The sequence below is a fragment of the Hylaeus volcanicus genome, chromosome 3, assembly GCF_026283585.1.
Source record: "Hylaeus volcanicus isolate JK05 chromosome 3, UHH_iyHylVolc1.0_haploid, whole genome shotgun sequence".
NCBI classification, from domain to species: domain Eukaryota; kingdom Metazoa; phylum Arthropoda; class Insecta; order Hymenoptera; family Colletidae; genus Hylaeus; species Hylaeus volcanicus.
The window spans coordinates 31,465,510-31,492,885 of record NC_071978.1 but is presented as its reverse complement, the minus strand read 5'-3'; the positions used below and the strand labels follow the sequence as shown (position 1 = coordinate 31,492,885).

The 27,376-nt window shown below is 42.7% G+C and overlaps 1 protein-coding gene across 3 annotated transcripts; it reads left to right on the top strand.

Annotated features, from left to right (window-relative positions):
• The first annotated feature begins 492 nt into the window (after positions 1-492).
• Positions 493-26,805, top strand: LOC128873691 (uncharacterized). 3 transcript variants are annotated; one of them, XM_054117429.1, is made up of 51 exons: positions 493-1,064; positions 2,882-2,971; positions 3,096-3,319; positions 3,437-3,579; positions 3,659-3,789; positions 3,866-4,251; positions 4,333-4,650; positions 4,725-4,980; positions 5,078-5,269; positions 5,564-5,778; positions 5,985-6,195; positions 6,414-6,781; positions 7,091-7,379; positions 7,725-7,919; positions 7,985-8,211; positions 8,605-8,789; positions 8,894-9,432; positions 9,627-10,016; positions 10,111-10,761; positions 10,882-11,070; positions 11,130-11,212; positions 11,277-11,439; positions 11,520-11,701; positions 11,955-12,578; positions 12,957-13,087; positions 13,172-13,494; positions 13,618-13,819; positions 13,899-14,039; positions 14,125-14,448; positions 14,568-15,063; positions 15,183-15,303; positions 15,646-15,836; positions 15,914-16,052; positions 16,233-16,440; positions 16,891-17,031; positions 17,591-17,780; positions 18,215-18,412; positions 18,600-19,127; positions 19,304-19,479; positions 19,831-20,101; positions 20,181-20,283; positions 20,384-20,526; positions 20,586-20,786; positions 21,321-21,501; positions 21,575-21,687; positions 21,764-22,174; positions 22,298-22,712; positions 22,823-22,971; positions 23,055-23,237; positions 24,266-24,509; positions 26,623-26,805. In XM_054117429.1, exons 2-51 carry the CDS (start codon positions 2,897-2,899, stop codon positions 26,761-26,763), a joined length of 12,300 nt encoding a protein of 4,099 aa, XP_053973404.1. In that variant the 5' UTR covers positions 493-1,064; positions 2,882-2,896; the 3' UTR covers positions 26,764-26,805. The 3 variants fall into 3 exon arrangements, with proteins under 3 accessions (XP_053973404.1, XP_053973403.1, XP_053973405.1); XM_054117428.1 differs by having other exon boundaries at positions 7,982-8,211; XM_054117430.1 differs by lacking the exon at positions 16,891-17,031 and having other exon boundaries at positions 494-1,064; positions 7,982-8,211.
• The last annotated feature ends 571 nt before the right edge of the window (positions 26,806-27,376 follow it).

The following is a 27,376-nucleotide window of genomic DNA, read 5'->3' as shown; positions in this document are numbered from 1 at the left end:
CTGTTGACGTTCTTCCAGTATTCAACCATAACAATTTATCAAGAATAAGAATAATAATCTTTTTTAATATACTCGATAATCTTATAGTTGTGTATACTTGTTATTGTCATTTGGATCGTGCATTCAAAGTGGCGATTGGCGTCGGCGTCGGTGCGGTGCGTGGTGAGAAACGTGAGCCACGAACAAGTAAATCAAAGTAAGGTGAAGGAAAGGTATAGGAGAAACGTTTGAGTCGTAAATCTCCATTGATCGGAGGATGCCAGTTTGCGTTTTCGAATGTCGTTGAAAACTTTTGATTTCGTTGGTCCTGGTCGAATACATAAGTAAGAGATGGAAAGAAAAGGTTGAATACCGGTTTGTTTCGAGATGTTTGGAGCATCGCGTCGCGTCATGTCCGTCCAGATTGTGTATGTACGAGTCTCCAAGTACGTATACACGAGCGAATGTTGGCATTTTGCTAAGGTCCACGTGGTCATGGATCACGGTGGTGGTAACAGTCGACCTCCAACCGTCGGCGTCGATCCAAGCGTGCATAAACGCGAGCTAGCCCGGCGTGTTCCTCTGCCGCGAAACAGTAAATACTAAGAACGAGGAAGATCGGCAGACGAAGAAACGGGCCTGGACGAGTTGGCTTCTGTTTTCGCTCGAACGCGCCTCGAGGAAGCAGTCGTTCGTTCGTTCGTTCGTTCGAGATTAGCTGACTAGTAGTACGTCTTTGATTTCGATCGCGATAAGATTCTAGAACGGTGTATCATCGCGGATCCTTCGTGCGACACTTTGAACAGATTTACGAGAAGCAACCGCGAGAGTCGCGATCGATGCATGGACCGTTCCATCCTACGGAATCGTACGATTTCCTTTAATTTCGTTTCGTTTAATTTTCTGATCACTGTTTCATCAGTTTTCCCATCTACGACAAGTTGGAGCACATTACATTGGATATTACAGCGGATGCCGATAATGATGCCGATGCCGATTTCACGCTTTGTTCGCTGATAAGCATATCGCTGATCCATCGATTCACGGCGATTAACGGACGTTACTTACAATTACCGAGCAGAGATGTAAGTGAGCGTGATCTAATTGTAATTTGCTTGATTCGGCAACTTGTTCTCCTATGCTGACATTTCTTCGCCGGTTTTATAAGTGAGGAAAGTTGCTCGACCAGCTGCGATCGGTTGCAATTTGTTTCGTCTCGTTCGAGAAATGTCATGTCGCGGTTCAGGTTCACTGCGATTGCTTGTTGTCGTCGACCAACGATCAAACGGACGCTTTCAGTTATAGATTCGAACGTTTGCGTCCAAGTACGATGAGAATTTGTAGTCGATCGTATCCACTGCCGCTCAAGGATCTTCCTGTCGTATAGCCGTGAGATTCCGACCGAGATCTGACTTTAACTCTGATAATCGTTAGTCGGGAAGATTTTAAATTAATATTTTACGAAAAATTGTTCCTTGATACACAAACTTTGATATTGGAACTTGACCAAACAAATTATACATCCAAGACGGCATAATGTATATGTATATGCGTATGCGTATGCGTATGCGTATGCGGAAAAAGGAGAGGAACGGGATTAGTTGAGTAACGATTTAACTTTGAATAACGTTGATTCCAAGTGAGATTTTCCTCGTTCGAGAAGATTAATCTCGTGGGTTTCTTTTCTTTTCGCGGGATTCACGAATGATAGAGTATCTGGTTGTCTTTTATGGGAAAGGTAGTTGCGGTTTGAATCAATGCGGAAGAGGTAAAAATACATATATACCTATTCTTCGTTCGATTAACTTTTTATAATTGTTGTACTCGAAAGATGATTGAACGTGGGAAATTTTTGGAGGAACGTCGGATTGTATAAAGGTCCGTTAATTAAAAAGGTTCGATCGCATCGGATGCGTATTTCCTCTGAATTTTTCATCGTAGCGATCGAGAAGCACCAAGACTTTCGCAAACGCATCCGTTAACGGTGCTCATTACACGAAATAACAGCGTTGGAGATGTTATTTCCAAATCAATAATTACTTGGTCTCTTCGTAATCTTGAATCCGAATAATGACAGGTATGCGAACGAGCGCAAGCTGGTGTGCGTACTTGCGCACGACGCCGACGGTTGATTTCGAGGCCGTCCCTCGACGATATTATACAATGCAAACAATGTTCCATTGGTTTATTTATTATCTTTTTTCTTTTCTATTGCAAAACTTTGACTTTTTTTTTTGAAAACTTAATTACGACATAGTTTCGGATTGATCGTTTCACCCGGAAGCCCAGTCGAAACATGGCGTGTCGATACCGTGCGGCAATGTTCGAACCTATCGACTTTGTTCTTGTACGAAAGCAATCCGGTCGTGTCATTGTTCCGTTTTCCCGCAATGAATCCCGGGACCCGGGCATAGCACGCGACAGAACGAGCCACATTTCCGGTTGTCGGTGGATATACCATATACACGACATACACACGCTTGTTACGCTCTTGAAATATTTGTTCTGCCCTCCGCGGGTCTATCAGCTCACGCAAGTTTCACCGTTTGCGATCATGATTTATGGATCGTCGCTTCTTCTACCGTGTAACGTGTAACGCGTAACGCGTAACGCGTAACGGCGGATATTTTTCTACTTTTTCAAAAGTCGTCAAGAATTGCAAGGTTTTCGGAAAATCACTAGTCTATGAAACTATACAGGTAGTATATCGTACCACAGTTACCACGCGAGTACAATTCGTTGGTCATGTCGACGAGAGAATAAACTTATTACTTGTTACGAATAATATTTATTTATTTATTTACTTACTTATGTATACGTATATAAAGACAACATAAATAGTGTTTGAAATAAATATTAGTGTTCCTAGATAAATAATCGATTGTTTCTACTGTATTTGCAGATCGAAGCGAATTGAATGTTGGCGAAAATGAGGGTCGATCAGATCGGACTTCTTCTATGGAAGAATTACATCGTTCGAAAACGTAAACCGGTAACTATCCATTTGATGCGATCATTTGATCGTTTGGTTAAAAATCCGTTTCTCTGAAGAGGAGAAAAGAGAAAAGAGAACAAGTTGTCGGAAACACGTGTATATAGTAAATTGGAATGTTTAGGGGATATTGGCTCTGGTGTTTGTATGGCCGGTGGTCGTGTTTATGATCCTATACACGATTCGCGACAACGTGGACCCCAAGTATTATCCGACTTGCCAATTTCCTGCGAGGTCGATGCCGCGGAATGGTCTGCTCCCATTCGTTCAGAGTTTCATTTGCAGCCTCGGAAACCCCTGTGATCCTCTTACGGAATACGAACAAGTTCCTTCTTACGGGAATGCCACGTTAGTCGAAAATTACACTTGTTTCATGTTTCATCTTTGTAGATAAGACATTTCGAGAAATCATTTGATCGGAAAAGTCAAGTATAGTTCATGTATGAAATATGATTTTCGCGATAGGCTAGGTCCGCTGATCGTCGAGTTGCAACCGATGCTCGGAAACGAGACGATTCTTTCCGCTGTTAGGACGATGCCGAACAGTATTCGACTTTTAAAATCGATGGCGCAAATACTGACCAGACCTGAGATCAAGGGACTTTTCGGTAAGCATCAACAACGCTCGGAGAGAACTGGTCGATATAATCGATGGCGAGGGTATCGATCGAATTTCTTGTCGTCTAGATCGGGGTATCCGGTTGGCTGATCTATTCAACGACCACGATGAAATAAAGAATCTGCTCAGGCTGCAGATGCCATACGCTCGAGAAGGATTGATCGACCAACTGTTCGAGTCCTCGATAAAATTACTATACGTTAGTATCCGGAAAAAAAATCACTTTTAAATCATTCGGTTAAATTGTGTTTAAAATGTTTGTTCGACGGCTACAGCTTATCGAGACGTTCGGTTCGACCGACATCGACGGAGTGATTTGTTCACCGGAAAGCCTGAACAAGTACCTGATTCTCCCAAAGGAGGAGGATTTCTTGGAGATGTCGAGAATTCTCTGCGGTATCGACTCGAAAATGATACCCGGTATCCTCGAAAATCTCTCCAAGCATCTGGACTTTTCTGGCTTGCTGGAGATGGTGGACCGCGTAATGGCCAAGTTTCGAGACTACGATTTCTTCGAGGACTTGAAACGCGCCGTCGAAACCATTTTAGATTTACAAACGGTCCGCCACAATGTTCCAGACTATTTAAGGTTGCGCCAATGGATGCCGAAAATGATTATCAGCTTAAAGAACGTCACGTTCAAGAAGATCGATCTCGCGTTGTAAGTAACGGTTCTGTTTCAGTTCGTTTTGTTTGTTTGCTCGATCCGAGATAAAAACCATTTTGAAATGTATGGGAACAGCGTGAACAAAACGTTGCAAGTTTTGGATCCGGTGTTCTCGTCGGAACACGATTGGCCGATCGCACGGCAGGCATTCTTCCGATTGCAGACATTGCTGGAATTGGTAAGAGGGATGACCGAGGATCGAGTTATCGGGCCACCTTCCGATCATATTTTTCCGATAATCGACCGGATAAAGGATGCGCTCCAATATTTTACCAGTCCTACAGGAAACAATGAAAATTTCACGGAAATCTTGGATATAAGCTTCGCGATTCTACAGAACGGAGCGCAGCTGACCAGTAAAATTATAGATCGTCACAAGAACGAGCTTCAATTGTGAGCATTTCCCGATGATTTACGATATCTCTATTTACAATATTTTCATCTATCGATTCTATTCTTTTTTACAGATCGCCTGAAATCTTTGACAGGATCAGGACTTTGTTTTCATCGAAAGTTTTAGCCACGTTAAGTTATGCTTTTGCCTTTGCGCAGAGTATCGTCAAAATGGTCCATCACGCGGCCATTATTCACGACGACCTTCCCTATAGACTGTACGATATTTCTTTAAATCACAAAGACACGGTGGAGCAACTGCTGACAAAGATCGATCCGAACGTTTATCGAACTCTCGTTCGATCTTTTTCCAGGCTGAATTTCGTCGAGGTTGGATACAAAGAAAAATAACTTTTTACGGTTCGCTCGTCGTTGTACGATATGCTCGATTCGTCCAATCTTTTCACAATGTTGATGCATTTTTTAGAAATTCGTCAACCAAGATTCCAACCCCGAGGATTACTTTTGCCAAAGCTACGTGTTGGATGAAATTTTTGATCATTTCAAAAATTCGAATCACGATTCGAGATACGTAAACGAAATACTTTGCAGCAAGCCCGGAAAAAGCTTTATTTCTGACGTGTACGCAAGTTTGGAGCTCAAGAAATTTGAGAATCTTGTGAGTGTGTTTATTTCACTTTTAAACGTTGCCGTTGCGTTGCTCCGTTTACCGACGAATCGACCGATTGCTTTTATCTATCGTATGTATATACGTTACACATATTGTAATTATAACATATATAAATTTTCACTGACGTTTCCATTCGTTGGTATCTGCAACGGATCTTATTTTCCATTAGTTTCCACGTTGCCTTTGTCGCGGGAACCGTTCGATTGCGCCTCCTTTTCTACATATCTATCTACCTAATTTATTCATTCTTCCTAATTTATACCTTATAAATAATTTCGACAGACGACAGATACGTTACTGGCTACCATCAGTATGGCGTTCGGTCAACCGGTCGCGATCGAAAAAGCGAATTTGACAACGGTAGCGAGGAGCGTAGAAGAATTTGTGTCCTACGTGAATTCACCGAAGCAACCAGACCTTGACTGGCTTGTCTTTAGGGTAAACAACAGGTGGATGCAAGTTTTCGAAGAAACTCAATCACAAGGACGATTGAATGTGTGAGTATTGGTTAGCCAAATGGATACATTTTAACGAGCGAAAAGTTGAAACGGTGTACCTACTACATATATGTTGAACTTTTCTTTTTTTTTTTGTTCGTTTTTCTTGGCGTTTGGTTGCATCGTTTCGACTCCTCGATTGCCGCCCCCCTTTTCCAATGTCTCCTCGACTACGAGTACTTTTCATCTACTGCATCGTTGTTTAGGCTGGGAATTCATTTGAGCATAGCGAAAAAGGTTGGCTGCTGCGGTTTATCGTACGCTATCGTCAAACCTGATTTGAAGAGAATGGATCTGCTCGGTGAGCTGATCCTGCGTGATTTACGAGAGAAGCCCACCGATTGGATCGATCAAGTTAGGCGGCATAAAACAGAGCTGATCGAAGCGTTCTACTTGACCGCAACGGACCGTGAGAAGGTCGGTGAATGGAATAAACTATCGCGAATAAATACGCTCGCACGATACGATATCGTGCGTAATCGTCCTATTATTTTACTCTGTCAATTGTAATTTTAAGTATCAGTGTATGTATAAGAAGTTTGTAACGATATACATATGTATGTACGTACATACAGCTGGTGTATGTTTGGGTAAAGAAATCCAGACACAAGTACAGGTACAAGTTTTATTCGCAGGTTTTAACAATTTTCGAGTACGATCATTTCACCGAGAGTTACTGCGCGGACCCGAATCCGCCGGATTTAGTAATTTTTCCAAACGGTTCAAACGTAACGGCGCTAAAAGAGCTGATCTGTCGCCTCTCGTGGTCCGTACAAACCAAGTTGGAATTAAACATGACGACAATTAAAGATCGAATCAAAGAAGATTTCAATTGGACCGACTTTAACGGAAAAACGATCGAAATATATCGTTACATCGATCTCTTGATTCATCGCAACGGTTCAGATTCGAATGGGCATTTAACAAACTTGTACAAGCTGAAAAGAGACTTTACACGGTCATGGACCAATCATCTTACCGCGAAGGACGCTTTCGAGATCAGGTAAGCAAACAATCGAATCGATACGTGGAGTATAAAGCTACATCTGAAATAATTAACGAACAATTATGACCTATTATGGGAAACTCGAGCTGGAATTTATTTAAATTCGACAACATATATATCGAAAGAAACTTGTTGAAACAAGTTTTCATTCAGTTTTCAGTCATCGATAGTACGAATCGTTTATCGGTTAGATATGATATTTTCAGATGATGTATCGTTCCACGTATTAATCGAAACAAAGCTGTGTTCTAACGTTTTAACGAAAAGTAGATGCATACTTTGATGACACTTGATATTTTTCTTCAGCATAGGTCTCATCTGTAAGTTGTTTAGCGTGATGGAGAGTCCTCTGTTCGGTATACAAGAGAAAAATGGATGGAGGAACGTGCACGCGATTGGCTGGTCCGCGACTCTGATATTGGAAAATATCGAAAAAATCGTCGATCAGATCGAAACGAACAAACACGTTGCCAGGCTTCCAGAAGTTTTGCAGGATATGCCGCAGACCGAGATTGTTTTGAGTGCTGTTCTTCGAAATTTATCTCCTTTGATCCTCGACGTTGTCGATATTATCACGATGAAACCGATTCATCTTGTACGTTCGTTTCGTAAGCAACGAGCCATGGACGAATCTGGCATCGAGTTAACAAAGCTTTAGCTTCGAATCACCAACAGTTTTCCATTTTTTTTCGCGTTATATATACGTAACCCTTAAAAATAATCAATCAGGGAAAAGGAAAGGAAAGGAAAAGAGGATCCCCAAAGAAACGAATTCAAAGCCTCGATAAGTCTAGATTCGTCACTGGCTCGAACCACATTTTTCATCGCTTTGAAATTACGTTCAATTCTTTTTTTCTTTTTTCTTTTTTCTTTTCTTTTCTTTTCTTTTCTTTTCTTTTCTTTTCTTTTCCTTTCTTTTCTCCTGCAATGTTTGTTATAGATATCCGTCTTAGACGATTACAAATCTCGGGAGGAACAATGGCCCTGCGTACAAAGAGAGAGCGTCGGATCCGCGATGGAATTGCGAAGCGGCACCCGTGAAATAGTACGAGAGGTGGAAAGAATCTCTTGCAATCCAGCTTTGTTTATTCGAGAATGGAAGGAGCAGCCATTGTTAATCAGCGCGCGGAAGATTGTGAGTAGTTTTACTTGCATCTATAAACTCGGCAACGTATAATACTAACACGAAAGGAATAGCAGTTTCAGGACGACCTCGACGATAAGGTTCAACTGTTGCCGCCAGTTAATTGGACCTTGGGTTACACGAAATTCCGTCGAGTGGTTGAGAAGTTCGACGATCTGATAAACGACGCAAAGAAAGTCGTTCTGGCGGAACAGCCGCACTTTTGGGAACATTTGGAGTCTCTCGCGCCAGAAGTTGAAAGTATTTTCGAGGAGAGGTGGCCAGACGTGCGAAACGATGCAAGGTAGCGTTTACCTTTACCTACTATGATAAATTAACTCGAACCATGATTACGTGTATTTTACCTTGTTTCAACTTGATTATGTAAAGGTTTGAAATGTTTTTAATCCAGTTACATACCTATTATACAGTAGTTAGTTGTAGGACGTGTACGCACGTATGCATCTACATGTATGTACATATTATACTATCGTACAATATTATAGCACACGAATATTATATACGTACGTATAGCTAGGTCGGTTACTTGATTCATGTGATTTACGCGTAAACCTAACGTTTTACCTAATCTCGTATACGCAATACGATACATACGTACATTTACTAATTACATTATACGGTATGGAGTACGTAGCAGATTATGGTATAAATAAAGAGCCGTAAATGAATAATTTAGAGGGATTCTGGACTACATCGACTTGGAATTGGACAAAACTGTGTCAGCATTCCAAAAGAATTTGTCGGCAAGTGAAATCTGGAGTTCAAAGATCCTCGCCAACGATCGTATCCTCGTTCTCTCGAAATTCGTATCTCACATTATTCACAAGTTTACAAATGTCGCGTTTGACATTCTACGCGATAGTGAGTATCGAATAATCGATCGCTGTTAATATATTATATTGTATTATATCATACAATGTTATAGATTTTTATGTCTCCGCGAATACTGTCGTTTGACTTTTCAGAATCGATAAACGAACATTCGACGAATATCGATTGGTTGTCCTTGTTGGGATTCACCGGCAAAACCCCTCTGGGGATTTATTACAACCAATTACCGTTCGTCCTGGCTACGTTGGCGAACGGGTTATCGGATCCTGAAATAGACGAACGTATCGTCGGCGTCGAGTCGCTCGAGAATACCACCGTTCGCGATCGCGCCCCCATCACCTGTTCGCAATTGTTCGAGTGGTGGTCCACTTCCGTCACCTGTCTCACCTCGGCCGAGTACACAATTTTGAAGAATTTTACCTGCGACCTTGATCTCGCCAACTTTAACGTTTATTCCGATTTATACATGACCGAGACCGCTCTGTGGAGGGAGCCAGTGAACAAATATCGATCTTACTTGATCACGTCTATCGGGGACGTGTACGATCTTATAAAAATGCTCGAAAACGTAACGCGAAAGGATGTAGCGATCGACGTTCCATTCTCAACATCTTATCTGCTCAAAGTTGTTGAAAAGTTGCGAAACAGTTTGAAAACAGAGTCCATTTATAAGGTGGGTACTATACATGTATACACGATACATGATACACGATACATGTGTTGTATTATATGTATATCATCGAGCTATCAGGCGAAATTAGTCGTATTAGTCGTATTAGAGCCGTATTAGGCGTAGGTAGTTTCAACAAGTTGGTTATCAGGCTGTTTACGTCCCGATAAAATTTTCTCTTTTGTTTTACTTAACAGGAGTTGAAAGAACCGTATCGATGGACGAATTATAGACTGTTCGTTGAGGGTGTTTCCGAAGCATTGATTCACGTTGCGCGTGCGTTGCAAACTGTCGAGATACAAAATGATCGCATCAAGATCTGGGATTTCGTCGAAAGCGAAGACGCGAGACAGTTGTTGAAAATCCTCGACGTTCATCCCGAAGAAACGATCGCTTTATGTGCCAGCCTCGCCGCAACGACCGACCAAACGGTTTTCTCTTCGTACGAAGATGCGACAAATATCGTTTGCAAGTTTCGTTTCAATTCGAGCTATTGGTCCAGCCGTAACAGGAGTCGATTTATCGATGAAATATGCTCTATCGATCCGTATCAGTTGCTGAAAACTGTCACGAGTGAAAAGTACTACGTGAGTAAAGTCACTCCCTGATGATAATTAGTCGTGAAAATTGTTGGTATTATTATAATTTGTCGGCGTTCACGGCATGTTTAATTGTTCACAGCTCGCCGTGACGGGCCGAAAATCTACGTTAACCACGTTAACGCCTTTGAGCGCGTCTTTAGCCAAACTGACAGAGGTAGCGTCGAGTCTTTTATCGGAGGCACCCCATTTGACCGTCGAGTCGAAAATTTTCGATTCGGCTACCTGGCGCAATCTCTCCAACGATACGCTCTCACTGCTCGATAAAACAGCAAAAACTTTGGTCCGATACGATCGATACGCGATCAGCGCCAAAACTAAATTAAACGAGATAAACTGGCCAGACATGCTCGATAAACTGGTAAGAATGTTCCAACTGTTGGATGTCACGATCGAAATGTTGGCCGGTGGGGACGTTTGGGAAAAGATCAGGTTCGTCTACGAGAACTCGGAGATGAAACCTATCTTGACTCTGATAGAAGACATGCCGAATATCGTGGTCAGTGTAGTCGAGACATTCGTCAAGTCGGACAGATTGGCCGATTTCATAGAGAACCTTGCGATTGGTATAGCACACCCCTGCGACATCGGTAAATATTTGATCGTGCCCAGTTTCGTAAGAAAGAAGGTTCTTTTAACAAGTATCGCCAATGTCTGTCACAATTTCGTCTTGACTGACCGGCAGCTAACGTTCGTCGATGTACTGCCTCTCGACGGGAAATACGAGCTAAAGGTAACATACTATTCTATACATATACATGTATGTATAATAACGTATCGACTTTGTCTATATTTATCAAACAAAAAGATTATCCAGGACGTATCGATGTCGATGTGTTAACATTGTTCACAGAAGAGTAGAATGTCGCGAAACGATTCCGCAGAAATGAACGAAACGTATCTCGAGGAAAAGCTGGCTGACATTCGATCGACGATAATTCGAGTTGCGGCAAATGGTTGGAAGGATCCAAAAGTCCCTACTTGGTGGACGTCATTCGAGGAGAGTACTCTTAAAGACTTGTTATCGCAGTACAAGAAAGAGGTACGACTCGACAATATTCCACCGACACCTAGCTATTTGTTATTATAAATTGATTTCAGGACTCGAGAGAGCTCGGTCATTTGACGGTGAAAAAGATATCTACGATCTTGAAAAACATTCTAAATACTCGAGCGAATTCCGAGTAAGTTGGAATCATTCGATGAAATTGTTCGTTACGAATTAAGAAATGTTTGTCGGATTTTCAGAGACTGTACGTGGTGTTTTACGCTTCTGCTCCAAGTTATCAATTCTCAGCTGGCTAACCATCAACTCTACTCGAAGCTTCTCTGTCAGCTGAATCGATCGAACGTCTCGGAAATTCATGAGATTTTTATACGCGATTTTCACTGGAATGAAACTGTCGACATGGTGAGAGATATACCTACGATTCGTCTATGATTCGCGTACAACTTGTCCGAGAACTCTATAGAATTTTTCACGCTTCCCAGATCCAGAATTACAAATCTTTGAACGTTAAACGAACCAGAGACGAATTTTTCGCGGTTCTAGAGAATACTTTGCACCACGTGGTCGATATTATAGCGAATTTTCGGAACGAGACTTATAGCAACAGAATTAGTCGATGCTACCATAAATTTGTCGGGCAACCCGCCTTTTCCAGACCGGGACTGTAAGTATTCGAATGTATATATATATATACAATAACTATTACCATCGATAGATTCTTCGAAAGTACAAGTTTCATAGAAAAATGCAACCTTTTGAAACTCCATATTGCTTTGTTCAGAGTAGAATATGGCTTTGTTGTCCCTGGTTTTCGTTGCCACTTGGACTAGAAAATGTGTGGCCGTAAAAAATTGTTGTTAAAACGGGTCGAGTCGAAGGAGACTAACGAGTAACGAGTGGAAATAATTTTGTTGAAGGTACGTGTCCGTAGTTGTCAGCATACTGGACTCCTTACAGAAAAACGTGTTCATCCTGGACACTGCGAGAAATCACAAAAACATAGAAGCGTTAACCGTAATGGCGGACAAGTACGTCCCGATATGGAAGTTGGTCCGCGACGTAGCGAAACCATCGGAGGTCGGCAACGTCGAGATGTTTTTGCCAGGCGCGATGATAAACGTGAACGCGATATTGAACGAGAGAAACGGTTCTCTGTGTCGGAGCAAGCCCGAGTGCCGAAATTGGACTGTTTTGTACGAGCGTTTGAGCTCGAAGAGGGTAGGAAAAGTGTTTCGGTACGATGCCAAGGCATCCGGCTACCCTTCGATGGTTCAACTCGCCGAGCGACTTTCTCGAAGCTTGGATTTCGATCGTATAGATCGCGAGTTGAGGAGCTGGAGGATGGATTCTGGCTGGAACTTGACCTGGTTGACGGAGATTCTGAAGCACTTGTCCGTCGTTATCGAGGAGAGCGGCGATTTGCTCGACGTGGTCAGTAAAATAGACTTTCTGGACGTCTCGGACGTCCTCGGTGTACCTGATATCGTCGACGGAGTGGTTAATATCTTGAAGGATAAGGTTGTGGACAAGCTTTTCGACGGGTAAGAAGGTCGTCCAACAAATATTATATTATATTATATTGTATTACATTATACATCTAATAGGTGTACATGAGACATTCCGATATTACGCGAACCTCGTTTACCCTCCAAGTTCCTTCTTTCGAGTTTGATTTCTTAGACTTAGGAAACAACGAATGTTGACGGACCGAGTTGGCTCGAAAGAAGCTCCTCTGCCATTTATTCGGCATTTTCTCTATTTCACGTAAACGATTGGAAATAGTTTTTCTCCCGTTTATTATCCAACTATAATATTACAATAAGAGCTCGCAACTATTGTACTTTCTACATTTAAACACTGACTTTATCCAGATAGCTTCGACATTCGTGAATCGTGAATCGTGAATCGTGATTTTTCAGAATGAAAGAAATCGTGGAGGATGCGAAACCGTTCATCACCGATAAAAAAGTGTTGGACGATATCTATAGCGTAATAGTGGCGCTAGAGTCGATGGAAATCTTCAAAAATTTAGGTCTCCTCGACATTAAATGTAAGATCCTTGGACAATTTCCCCTCCGAGTGAAAGAATCGCACGAGATTCGATTTTTTGACTCGTTGGACGTTTGATTTTTAGACGTTATCAGGGACATGTTTGACAACTGGGACGCTGTAAGCTCGTATTTGGTGGATAAGATCGGAATCGGCAACGATGTCGCGTTCACGTTGAGCCAGGCCAAGATTGACATGATTTCTGTGTTCTCGAAAGAAAGAAATGCTCTCAGCTTGAAGGATATCATTTGCTCCCCAAAGAAACTCGACGATATGTTGAGTTTCAGTGGCGATCAGATCACCGCTGAACAAGTCAGCTCCGCTCTTTGTCAGCTGGATGATTCGCAAACGCAAAACGTGACGATAACGTTGATCAAACACTTAAATTTTGATTATATTTTTAAAACTGTAAGTAATGTTGCGAGTAAATTTATTATATTTTCATTTCATTTCTGATTTCATTTCCAATACAGCTAGCTCGTAATGGTATCGTATCGTATCGTATACGTGTATGTGTATTTGTTGGTTTAGCTTATGAGCGCAAACGTAAAGAACATATTGGCCAATGCGAATCTAACGGAAGCAGAAGGAAAAATGGTGTTGGATAATGTTGGAGTGGCCGCGGAGTTGATACCGTTCTTCAAGGACCGACTCGTTTCGAAAATGCCATCGGCACCGGCGCAGGATTTCGATACGGATAAGCAGCCTGAACAGGCGGACCAAACAGTCTCCGGTAATACCGAAATAGGCCTGATTTGATCGCTCTTTATTGTTTCCTTGTTTGACAAGTATTTCAATAAATTATTCGACAGCTTCCAAGTTCCTTCAGGATTCCAGCGAAATGCTGTGCGGTCAACCGATGATTTCCGATAACGGTGACATGTACAAAATTATTTCCAAACTCGAGGACAATAGCAAAGAGTTCGACCAGGCGGAGCTCGACTCTTTACCCTGTACGTAAAAGTGATCGAGCGATGTAGTTTACTCGATTCATCCATTCTACTCGAACAATTTTTAATCGAGTCTTTTTCGTTGCAGCTGATTTTTGTAGAAATGCTTACAAAGGCATAGTCTCTACGGGAGGTGGAAAAATTATTTGGTCCTACGTGAAACCCTTGCTGCGCGGAAAAATTCTTTACACACCGAACACTACAGTGATTAACAATGTGATGGCTCTAGCGAACGGAACGTTCGTGGAAATGGACAGTTTCGGGACATTGATGGACAGTTTTGAGAAAACTCTTACCTCGTTGGTAAATCTTTCCGAAATGACCGACAGTTTGAAAGATTTGCAAGAGATTATGTCCTCGGACGTAATGAAAATTGCGATCAAGTCTTTCGGAAGTGGTAGTTTCGAAGTTGGTGAGTCGATAAGTTTTTGAAACTCTACGATAGAATAGAATAGAATAGAATAGAATAGAATAGAATAGAATAGGATAATAACATATTTAGATGAAATATACTATTTTTATTTATTCCAGGAGATTTCTCGGATATGAATCTCAGCGAGATTTCGTGGCGACTTAGAAAATCGAAACGTTTGATCGCGATGATCGGTATGTTAAACGATTTATTAGAGTGCGTACTCGTGGATCGGATGAAAGGATTTCGGAGCGAAGAGGAAATGGAGGCGGAGGCACGAGTTCTGATAAAGACGCGGGAATTTTTAGCCGGTGTCGCGTTCTTGGACCAAGACTCCAAGAGATCCGCAAGATCGTTGGAATACCAACTGCCACGAAACGTAGTGTACAAAATTCGAATGGACATCGACTACGTGCAGTCCACGAAAAGATTAAAGAATCAATTCTGGATACCAGGACCGGAAAGCAGTTTCATCGAACACCTCAGGTATCTTCGAGGATTCGTGCAACTTCAGGACTCGGTCGATCGGGCGATCATAAAAACTAAGAGTCAAAGGGATCGCGAGTGGAAAACGGTGACGCAACAGATGCCGTATCCCTGTTGGAAGGATATACCGTGAGTGTAGCGTTTACTTTAGCTTACTTGGTTTAGTTTGAATTTGTTATTCGGTCGTAGTCGGCGAGAAATCGGAACTCGAGATGTGCGAAAAGAAAGAATCGCGTATGAAATTGCAGCTTTCAAACCACCCTCTACGAGTCTCAGGGTGTTCAAGTTTGCTTCTTCTTCGCGTTGATGATGTGCGTCGGAGCTGCCGTCAGACATATCGTTTGGGAGAGAGAATCGCAGAACGCAATGGTACGGAAAAAACATCCCATTCAAATTGCATCGCTATCGCAGTGATTTTTTGTAACCTTACAAACTTTTCCAACGAGCACAAGCGTACGAAAGAAAATTGTAATCGGGAAATAAGTAGAAACATAATGGTATCGATCGATTGAATCGTAAGCCAATTTAACGTTTAAAGTTTAAACAGCGCGAGAGAACGTTACGAAATGGCTTGCGAATTTAAAAAAAATACGATTCAGAAGAAATCGTACGCATCTGGTTAAAAATCATTGGCTGATCGATGCGATTCGAGGAGATACGTATTATTAAAATGTAACTTTGCACGTTAAACGTGTTGTTAATAATGTTTAGGTAATGAGCGTAATGGGATTGAAACCTTGGAGGAATACCATGGCTTGGCTAATCACCACGTTTGCAGAACTTTTGATCGTAATGTTCTGCATCGGCATTGTTCTTCTGGGTGGAAAGATATTACCAAAATCCGATCCTTCTATCATTTTAATCATGATGATTGATTACTCTTTCTCGATCGTTACATTCTGGTAAGCTTCTTTTATTCGAATTCACCGTATTCTCCGTATTATTCTCTCTATAGCAAAGGATCCGAATAAATTTCCAGTTACATGATCTCGACGGTGTGCAGCTCGGCAAGCTTGGCTGCGATTACCACCGTGATAACGTTTTTACTGACATTCATGCCGTACGTCATTGTCATTGCTATGGAAGCCGTTATAGGTGTCGGATATAAGCTTCTTATCGTAAGTTATCATTTTATCGTAACAACGGCGTTTCCTTTTCACTCGCCGCAAGCAAGCACCCCAACTGTAAGATGATTTTTTTTTCGCAAACATCTTAACAACAAAAGTTCCTTTGTAAAAGTTTCTTCGATAAAGTATGGATTCGACGAAACCGAATAAACTAATGGATGAAATGTTTAGTGTCTCAGTATGTCGACGAGTTTCTGTTACGGTTGCTTGTACGCAACCCGGAAAGAAGTTCAAGGTGTTGGTTTAACTTGGGCTGCCATGTGGGAAGAATCCAGTCCTGGTGATTCGATGTCGTTAGGCCTGACGCTTTTAATGATCGCCTTTGACGGTTGTCTATACGCCGCAATTGGTTATCTCGTCGTCAGATATACAAATTCAGGTAAAAATTTTACTTGAGTTTTCTCGTCTTTGATTAGACGCTCTTTCGAACTCTATAAAATCAATCTTTCGACTGACTTGCTATTGGTGGAGGTGTCGCCGCGCCGTGATCTATATAGAGTTTACACGTGTTACTTGACTAACTTGTTCTCTACTCAAATTTGCATTTTCTTATCGATTTCTCATGTGTCAAAGAATTTGTACCATTCACATCGAAACAGTATATTTGTATCGTTGTCAATTTCTGCACAAAATTTCACGGAAACGTTTCGCGTGTAACCATAAATCGGTGAAAGAAGCAAGAGCCGACGCCGACGCCGATGCCAACGCCGACGCCAACGTCAACGCCAACGCCAACGCAACCAGATCGAAACGCGAAAGATTATGCACCACGATCTCTGACGAGTTTGTGGAAACGGACATTGTGGACATTGGCCCAATAATTTTCCAGGCAAAGGCTTTCACGACTTGAGGACCCGTAGCTTATGGTGGACCGACACACGTTCTCTATATGGCAGGCCGAGCTATCTCGCGTTCGTCAACAACCTTTATTTCACTAACGACGTTCTCCACCCTTCAGCCACTTACCAAGGTATCGCGCTCGCGCTCTCGTCAGCACTCGCACGACGTTTCAGTTTTAGTTTCAGTTTCAGTTTCTCTTTCTCTTTCTTTTTCGCTTCCGGCGTGAATGTGACGCTGAATGTTTGGACCGTGTCGAGTATGTAAATGTCTCTTGTTGCTGATTCGAAGGTGAAACGTTTGAATTTATTCAATGTAAGAGTGTAAATTTGGTAGTTTGGAAATGTACAGAATACCTTTTCTTTCCGAATGTTTGCATGTTTCTTTCTACTTGTTAGATTTTCACGTAGACTCTCGAAACGATCAACGAATTTAAGACTTTCCGTTTTATTTTTTCGTCGTTTCTTTGTAAATAGCATGATATATAAAGTGCTTTCTCACACCGCTGCACCCACCGTACTTATTCTATTCGTGCGATGAGTCGCTTTCTCGCTGAAACTCTTTTAATACGCTTTCTCAAAGACTCGACAAGCTGTAGACTGCCAGGGGATAAAAGCTTGTTTTTCCTCTTTGAAGCAATTTCTGATTAAAGAGACCAAGATTTAACAGCTTTTCTACGATGTCCGATATAGACGAAACGAGCGACGACAGCAGTCTGGTAGTCAACGAGAAACAAACGGGTGTCAGATTCGTAGGTGTCAGGAAGGTTTACCATAACGATCGGGGTGAAGTGGTAGCCGTTGATGATTTTAATTTGAAACTGTGCGAAGGGCAAGTGACCAGTCTTGTTGGGAGAAACGGGGCCGGGAAGACGACCATCATGTACGTAAATATTTTTCTCTTCAAAGATATGATAAGACGAACGAAACCGTTACAAGAAATGTACGATATTCCAACATTCAAGGCTAGTCCGCAATTGAACCCTTTTCAGTTTTTATAATACATAGAATGGGAAAAGTTGATTTCTTCAAAGGGAGAGTATCGGGGGCGCGTAGAAGCCGTGAAAAGTTTTGCACCAACAGCGATTAGTTGGCTGGTAAAAGGAGCGATTAGCGCGTGAAATTCCGAGCGTGTCGTTTGGACGTTTACAGAGTTGTAACCGATTCCGTTGAACGTCGCGTCGACTTTGGCGTCGGGTCGGTTCCGTAAACGGATTCAGAGCCGGGATTTATTGTTAGAGCCGTGAGAGTTTGTCGAATGTCGCGTCGCGTCGCGTCATTCATTTCTCGTCTTTTCACTGTGTACTTTCGTTTCAGCAAGATGCTGACGGGGATGCTGGCTCCGACCACCGGTGAGATTTGTTTGATCGGCGAAGAGGACTGCAAACCTGACATAGGGGTCTGCCCTCAGGATAACGTACTGATCGGTACTTTGACGCCTAGGGAACACATGATCTTTTACGCGAAACTGAAACGACCGAAAAACGAGCTCGATGTGCAACGAAGCGTGGACGAGTAAGTCCGTTCTTTTCGGTTATAAGAGGATCGACAAGTATGTATAAAAAGTATTTTCAAGTATTTTCAACCGATAACCGTTGAAAATTGTTTAGAATGTGCAAATTGAAAATATAAGAAATTATCGAGTTTTTCTCAGATTCGATTGAATTAAATGCTGGCAAATGAATTGTTGACGATTCGACAGGATGTTAACGTCTCTGGAGCTGGGTAAACAGGAACACGAACCAGTGGACCGTTTGTCGGGCGGCACCAAGAGAAGACTCTGCGTGGCCTTAGCGTTTCTAGGCTCTCCAAAGTTAGTAATCCTGGACGAGCCAGGCGCGGGAGTGGATCCTGCCGCGAGACGTAAAATTTGGCGACTGATTGATCAGCACAGGATCGGCAGAACAATTATTCTTTCGACCCATCACTTGGACGAGGCCGACATGTTGAGCGACACGGTAGTCGTGATGCACAAGGGAAAAATACTTTGCACGGGATCACCGTTGTCCTTGAAAATGATGCACGGTCGCGGATACAGACTTTTCGTCTCGTTTCCTGGCGAACGTGACGCGACCGCTTGCGCTCGTGCCGATTCGATCGGAACTAAGAAATTGGACACTCTAAAGACTGTGATCGAAGAGGTGGTGCCCAACGCGTGGATCAATGAAATCTCTGGTACCGAGATCATGGTCACCTTACCGTTTCAAGGAAATAACGGTACGAACAACAAGTAAGTGGATCGCTTTTTAACCAACATTTTACTACTTTCCTTTTCATTTTTTGTTTTATTCGAGTAATTTAGTAACAAGTATACGGAAAAGTAGAGAAAAGTCTGTCGAGTTACGCAACGTTTGTTGGTGTTCCTTGGAAAGTTGCAACTATGTACAATATGTACACATGTTTCAGCATCGCGCAAGCTGCGAAGGCTTTGGAAGAGAGTCGTAACATCTTGGGCTATTCTCACTTTTCTCTGGAATGCGACAGCCTGGAGAGAGTCTTTCTAGACGTTTGTTCCCGTGCCGAGAGTGGATCGTTTGTTATCGGACCTAGCCAGGACAGTGTCGGTACCGGAGGGCATTTGGGTGCGTGAAACAAACCGTAAAGAGAACCGACCATTTTATTTGAATTAGTAATATTTCGATAACGAAAGCGAAAAAATTGGAATTAACAGTCTATTCGGAAGACGGAATTTTTTCTGAAAGAAAATCACGTCCGATCACGTTCCGTGTTGGTCTCGTTTAATTATATGTACATCTAGTAACGGACTCGTTGTTAAGCTTGTGCATTTATTTACACTGACGAGCTGACTCTTTCTCCTCGGTGAAAAGCATCGAAACAATGTTCCGAAAAGCCTAACGATTCCAAGATTTATTGTATCATTTCGTCGAGAGACTGTTTCTGTTTGTCAAGCTATAGGATGTAATGGTTCACAGGTTTATCGATGCCCGATTACGTCGGCGTCGATTTGATCGACGTTGAACTCACTTTGAATCCCTCTCCCGTTAAGCAAATCAAGGCTTTGTTCAAGAAAAGAGTATGGCACTTTAGGAAAGATTGGATGACGTTTTTCGCCAGTCTCTTGTTGCCAACGGTGTTTGTCGCAGTCGCTATGGGATTCTCATTGATAAGGCCACCATCCGGAGACGAACCATCACTGACTCTCACTCCTAAACTATACGATAATCAGCCCACGTATTTCTATAGGTATGGGAATTGTTTGTCGCTTATATCATCGTAGTCACTGGTTCGCGCAAGTCGAAATAACATTTGAAATGTTATTCAGCATCGAGAATGCCAACGACGACGGATTCTTGCAAAACGTGTCCTTTCAGCTTCACGATCGATTCGGGGATGATTATACTGGAGCATGGCAAACGTTAGCCAACGTATGACGTATACGACTATTCCTAATACAAACCTTAAGAAAACGAAAGGTGCGAAAGAGCGGATAAAAAAAATATATATATATATGTATTTATTCGCTAGGATACCGGAAGCTGCGATTGTTTGGATGGCCAGCAGACCTGTCACGGAGTGTCTCAGCCCGTCCAAGGTCTCCTGCAAGTTTTGCCTGGCAAATCTGCTCTCGATTGGATAGTATCGACCCATCAAGAATACATAGAAAAGAGGTATGGAAATCGATTGTGACTCGGTTGTTTAAAAAAGCTCTGAAATCTCGTTTACACAGGTACGGCGGATGGTCGCTCTCTCATGCAAACGACGAACCATTATTCGTCGTCTGGTACAACAACAAGGGTCACCACGCGTTGCCGTCTTACTTGAATGCTCTAAACGAAGCGATTCTCCGAGCATCTGGCGTTCCGGGCCATTTAACAACTTTGAATCATCCATTGAAGTTGTCCAGCGATCAATTGAATCGAACAACCCTGTGAGTATTTGATTTACATGATGTACGATATACACCTCGACAGGACATTTTCGAGTAGAATCGTGTTTAAGTAAACGCGATTCAATTAACGAGTCGGATAATTAACATTCCGAGCAGATCTTAGCACATGGACGGAACGCAGTGAAAAATCTGTCTAACAAAATCGCGCCTGTTCCGTTTACTTTTAATTAAACCACCGTGCTCGTACGATCATCAACCGCAACCGTGCCTCGATCTACATACATACTACATACATGTGTACGTTTGAATTGGTTGGTACGGCTTTGGTATTGCACCGAAACCTTGTTTCTCCTTTAATCCTTTCGAACGATTTCACCTGAATTTCACGCTCGTGTATTGACCATACCGGAAAATAGGTATTATATTTAAAAAATAATTCAAATAGACGTATTACTAAACTTATTCTAAAGGTATTAGACGCGAATGCACACGTCGCGTTACCGCGAAACACTTGAAACGATTTCGAATTATATCTGGTGTACTTGTCGGCGATAAAATCTTGGTTCGATTTAGATTACAGCACGTGGCAGACGTCGGCGTGGCTCTGGTCCTGTTGATCGCGTTCAATTTGGTCGCTGCTCAGGGATCGAAGGAATTGGTACGGGAAAGGTTGTCGGAGGAGAGAAGAATCCTCTTCTTGGCAGGAGTCTATCCCATCACCTACTGGACGACTGCGTTGATTTGGGACTTATTCGTGAGTGCTCGACGAAACGGGACTATCGGCAGAAAAATGTTGCGGCAATTTAAATTCGATTCCGATTTTCCAGATGTTTGGCCTCTCTATCGGCTTGGCTGTGATAGTTTTCGAGATTTTCGGGCTTCCCGCGTACGTCGCCAGAGACAACTTAGCTGGTATCTGCTTGTTACTTTTTCTGTTCGCGTAAGTTTAGCCAAAAGCGAGCGCAATCGATTGCGATCCCAACGCGAGCTTTTCTTACGATTTTCAAATTTCACAGATGGGCAGCGTTGCCCTTCTCCCACTTGATGGAAAAGGTTTTCGACGACTCGAGCCTACCCAATATGGTCCTCTTTTGCGTCAACACGTTTATCGGCGTGGCTTCGTTGGCAACCATTTTGGTACTCGACATTCTTGGAAAATCAAAGACGGCGGAAGACGCGAGAAACCTTTTGCACCACATTTTACTGATATTCCCTCAGTACGCTTTGGGCGATTCTCTGGTGCAAATATCGCGGAACGACATCACGGCCCAACTGTTGGAACAGTTCCATATGGATACTTATCGGTCGCCATTGGGCTGGGACCTATTGGGTCTACATTACGTTTATCTAGCCATCGTAGGCACGGTTCTCTTCTCCTTGAACCTGATGATCGAGTGTCGAGTTGTTCCCAACTGGAACAGACAGAGGTGAGTGGGGCTAGGGAAAGGGCTAGGGAAAGGAAAGGCTTTCAAATAACATGTATATCGATTAAGATTAAGATTAAGATTAAGATTAAGATTAACATTAAGAGAAAAATAAATGAAACAAAGGTGCCCGTACGAAACGGTCGAGGAAGACGACGATGTCTCGAAGGAGAGGATGAGAGTGGAGAGCGGCAGATCCGACGATATTTTGCAAACGGTGAATCTTCGTAAGGAGTACAGAAGCGTTTACGGGACGAACGTGGCAGTTGAAAATCTAAGCATAGGTGTGCAAGCCGGCAAGTGTTTCGGGCTTCTAGGGACGAACGGCGCCGGGAAGAGTACCACATTCCGAATGTTGACCACGGAGATCATACCCACGGCTGGCAGGATTCTTTTGAGAGGCGAACGGATCGGATCTGGACCGCTCTGTAACGGCCAAGTGGGTTATTGTCCTCAGAGCGACAGTCTCGATGGTTTTCTCACTCCGCATCAGTGTCTGACTATTCATGGGGAAGTTTGCGGGCTGAGCAACGTTCCCAAGGTCAGACTTGATTTACGTTCATTTAAGTATAACCCTAAGTATAACAATTTTCTATACGATTCTTCGATCGAACCAATCGATGCCAATTATCGAAAACTTGTTCGTTACAGGCAGTCGAATCCATGTTGAAAAAGCTCGATCTTCTGAAATACGCTCATAAACGGGTGAGCAGTCTCAGCGGGGGTAATAAAAGGAAACTGTGCGCAGCTTTGAGCGTAATGGCGCCGGTGTCCGTGCTTCTTATGGACGAACCGACCAGGTATGCGATAGAAAATAACTTTGTGAATATGACTAGTATTCGGTAATTTCGCAAAGATCGATGTTTCTGTTTTTTTCTCGCAGCGGTATGGATCCCGCCACGAAGGATTTGGTAGCCAAGACGATAAGGAGCATGACGAAGAACCAGAGTTGCGTGATTCTGACTTCGCACAGCATGGCAGAATGTGAAAATTTGTGCAACAGGGTCGGTATTCTTGCCAAAGCTGGACTCAGGTGTATAGGATCGCCCCAGCACTTGAAGCACAAGTAAGGCTTTACTTGTCGCGATTTCTCCGTACATCTTCGTACCTCTTTCTTTCTCTGCGCAATGCGATCCGTTCCGAGGTCGTGCAGGTCCACGCAACGATTAAAAAGTTTCACTCGTTGATAATACACCATCAACGATCGTAACGAAGCGTTCAATTATTCGGATCGAATGCGCAGCGTGTTCCGGTATACGGGACGAGATTAATTTTAGCCGGTGCATTTTAATGATGTTGTTTCAACTGATGGATTGTTCGTGTCGGTTCGATCTCTCGCGCTAGAGGCTTTCTAGGAAAACACGCAACCTAAAAATTTATTCGACGCTCTTCCGCGCGTACTCGATTCATTTTTAATTCCATCCATCGTTTTCCAAACTACCGATAGCCCCTGGTCGCAACTTTGTTTCGATTCCGGTTTGCAGTATTACGTTTCAGTTATTACGATACTCGCCGTGTTACAAAGCCTCGTTCTACTCGTTGCGATGTCTAGCCGTTTAACTTCCTTTTCCGGGAATAACCTGCAGCGCAATAAATATTTAGCTCGTGTGCCATTCCCTGCGGACTCTTGAGGAAAATGTCCCTGTTACATCCCCCCGCACATTTCTCTCTTTCCTCCACGGCATCTGGTTCGGGATCTGGATCTGGATCTGGATCTGGATCTGGATCTGGATCTGGATCTGGATATGGATCGGCATCGGCATCGGCATCGAGTACGAGACAATTTACGATATTCTCGGACACGTGTAGAACCTGTCTAACCACCGTCTAGCAATCCATCCGCATCCTCGAGAGAATCGTTGAAAGTCGAGAAAATGAACCTACCTGAACGTACGATACACATAGAAATATCAAGCTATCAAACGACACTATAACATTCTAAATATTTACGAGCCTTGCTCTTCTCCGTAGCTGTTTTCAATTTTCCTGACATGCTCGTTTAAGTAATCGCGATCGGTTTCTCGTGTCGACAATTTCATGTAATAGGTCTCGTCTCGTTTCATTCCACTATGGTGTGATTTTGTTTGTTTTCAGATTCGGTGAAGGCTACGTAGCGTTTCTACGATTTCGAGAGCCAATTTCATTCGCGATTCTGAAGAAAGCTTTGGCAAAGTACTTTCCTCTAGCCGTAGTCTCTTCTAGACAGGCTACGGCGGTACGTCTGTTGCTGCCGCGAACCCAACACATGGCGCTAAGCACCAGTTTCGATAAAATCAAGTTGTTGGCTGACGAACTCAAAGCCACGGACTACACGTTGACTCAAAGTTCGCTGGATCAGGTTTGTATCGTGTATACCAACGACTATAATATTATTATAATAATTATATCAACCGAGAAAACCAAGTAGACAAATTAAAGTTAAAGTAATACATGTAGATGATATGTATACGAAAGCAAACATGAATTTAGTCGTAATAAAACAAGAGCTACTGCGTGTACTATCCGGTCGGAAGTTGTTTCGAGACAAGTATTACATGTATAAATATAATAAAATATATATAGATATACCGGTACGCGGAGCAGTGCCGGCGATACGTAATTCCGAACAAACGTTTCGAATCAAACGGGAAAATCGATCAAGTTCTGACCCGTATTACGCGATATAGTACGGTCTTGTCTCCAGCAGATGATGCACTGCCAGTGCACGGTTCCTCCATCCGTTCGACCAACGACGATCCTCGTTTACGTCTCACCTAGCCTGAGGAATATTAATGGATCCTCCGTCTTATGGCTCGCAGTTGTGCATAGTCTAGCCTGGTTCGCGACCAGATAGGAGAACCTGCTTCGCGCACCGTCTGCGTCTAACAATAAGCCCGCTTAAATGCTTTTCGATTCGGCCTATCGCACCGATGCGGTACTGCATCTCTACGCTGCCTCTGCCAAACTGTTTCGCGATTAATTACTTCACGGAAATAATTTAACTTGCGCGTAACAAAGTAACGTATTCGTCCGATTCAATTTTCTTCGCGAGCGGCAAGAATTTTAATCCAGCAACACCGTCACGATTCCAAAGGTGTTTGTTAACCTTGTAGCGTTTCCTTGCTCAACATCTGATACGCGAGAGAATGTTTCGTTTGAGTTTCGAGCAATTGCTAGGCGACCAGTCTTGCCCTTTTGTTACTCGTCGTACGTTTCTTTCGAAGAAAACTTGAAATTTCCGCATTCTCCGTAACGAGAATTCAAAATGTTACATTTTCCATCTCGAAAGGTATCGATTAAATTTCATTCTTCGCGGTACCTTGCGTCGCGACCTCTAAATAATTTATAGCTGAGCGATTACCAAGTTGGCGTCGGCGTCAGCGTCAGCGTCAGCATCGTGTCGGAATAAACGCGAAATTCCACGGGTCTGATTCCGTTCAATGGAATCACGGTCGCGTGGTGCCGTGCCGTGCCGTGCCGTGCCGCGTCGTGTTGTTTGTTTACGTCTCACACGAAGCGAAGCGCCTCGTCTTCTTAATGGAGATAAGATTCCAGACCGTATATATTCGAGCGGGATTTGTTGATCCGGTTATGTTTACCCGTATACAAAGCTTATCCCAAGAGATTAACTCGACTCGGAGACTCCTTCCTAGCCTGCTTTCGTCTCGGTATTCTCCTTCTGCGTGCGCTGTCACCACCCAACCCGAATACATTCTTGATAATCAATCCTAGACACTTGGACGGAGATGAAGTTGAATACTTGTTTCGATACAAATTTCGAATAACGCTTGAAACTTGATATCTAGCTAAAGTAATTCTCTTCTCTGGCCTAGCTTTGATAGTTTGCGTAACGAAAAGAAAGAAGCTTGGCATCGCGAAGGTTAATCGATCGAGGTCGTTCGATATTATCGAGGTCTCGTTGGTCCAATTGGTTTTTCGAGTTTCATCAAACTAACGTAATAAGGGGGAGACTTGATTAACCCCCTTCGGGATAGAGACAAGACGGACGATAACGGGCAACCTTTTCGTTGCATTCTCGAGCGCAACGTTATCGATTATAAGCGAGATAACGTTAGCGATGCGATCCCATATTAATTAAACGGTCAACGACTCGGTCAACCGAATATTAATAATAACAATAATAATAATAATAATAATAATAATATATAATAGTTTCGTAGCGTAGCGATGAAAATAGCTGAATAATCTAGTTGCTGTATTATTTCCTTGTGATTTATTGTATCGTACATGGACGGTTTGCTATTTACTCGGCGAATTAACATTCGTGAATGTGGCTCGACGCGGCCATGTAATCGTTGATGATTCGAGTCTATCTCGGAATGAATTCGTCATTTGAGACCGCGAACTTGTAAAGTAGAGATCATTTTGCGACGCTTTGTTATCGACAAACTTGAACAAACTATACATGCGTATAGTTGTATCGATTGTTATATAAAATTTCAATTTTACAGGTTCTCGTCAATTTCTCAGAGGAGATGGACAACGAGGTCGATGGCTCGATTTATACCCGCGGTAGCAGCAACAGCAGCAGCAGCAACAACGTTTCGAATATGTACTCCAGCCAAGACACGATACGCATGGAAACTTTTTGATTTGAATAATAACACACGTGTTATTATTAACAGTTAATTTGAGCCTTTCGCAATTTACAGACCCATGTACGTGTCTACATATAGATATATCGCGGTTTACTTTACTTTACTTTCTCTTTTTTAACGCGACGTCAAACGATAAATTTATGCACATATTCTTGAATTATTTTAACGAAAAAAATAATTGCGATTTTCATAGTTATCGATTCGCGGAGGCACGTTACGTCGCGTTCGTACGAATTTTTATAAACGTTTCACTTTACGAGACAAGTTTTCATGTTTGAAACAATTGGCAAGTAACGTGTTGATCGTTCTATCGTTAATCGATGTGACCGCACGTGGTTCGCCAGTGTGTATGAATGTATTATTATTAGTAGTAGTTGATAGTTGTAATTTCAGTATGCAGTTTGTTGTATAGAGAGGCATTTCCGATAAGAGTTGGTTTCATGGAAGATAAAGTCGGTTCGTGTTGCATAAAACGGTGGAATCGGGTCAGCTATTTGAAAGTTTCCACATAGTCCGATAATACGTAACAGTTATCGGCGTTTGCCGTTTCCTTGTCTCGAGTTGATACGTCGATTAATCGATTAATCGTAGGTATTAACATGCATAG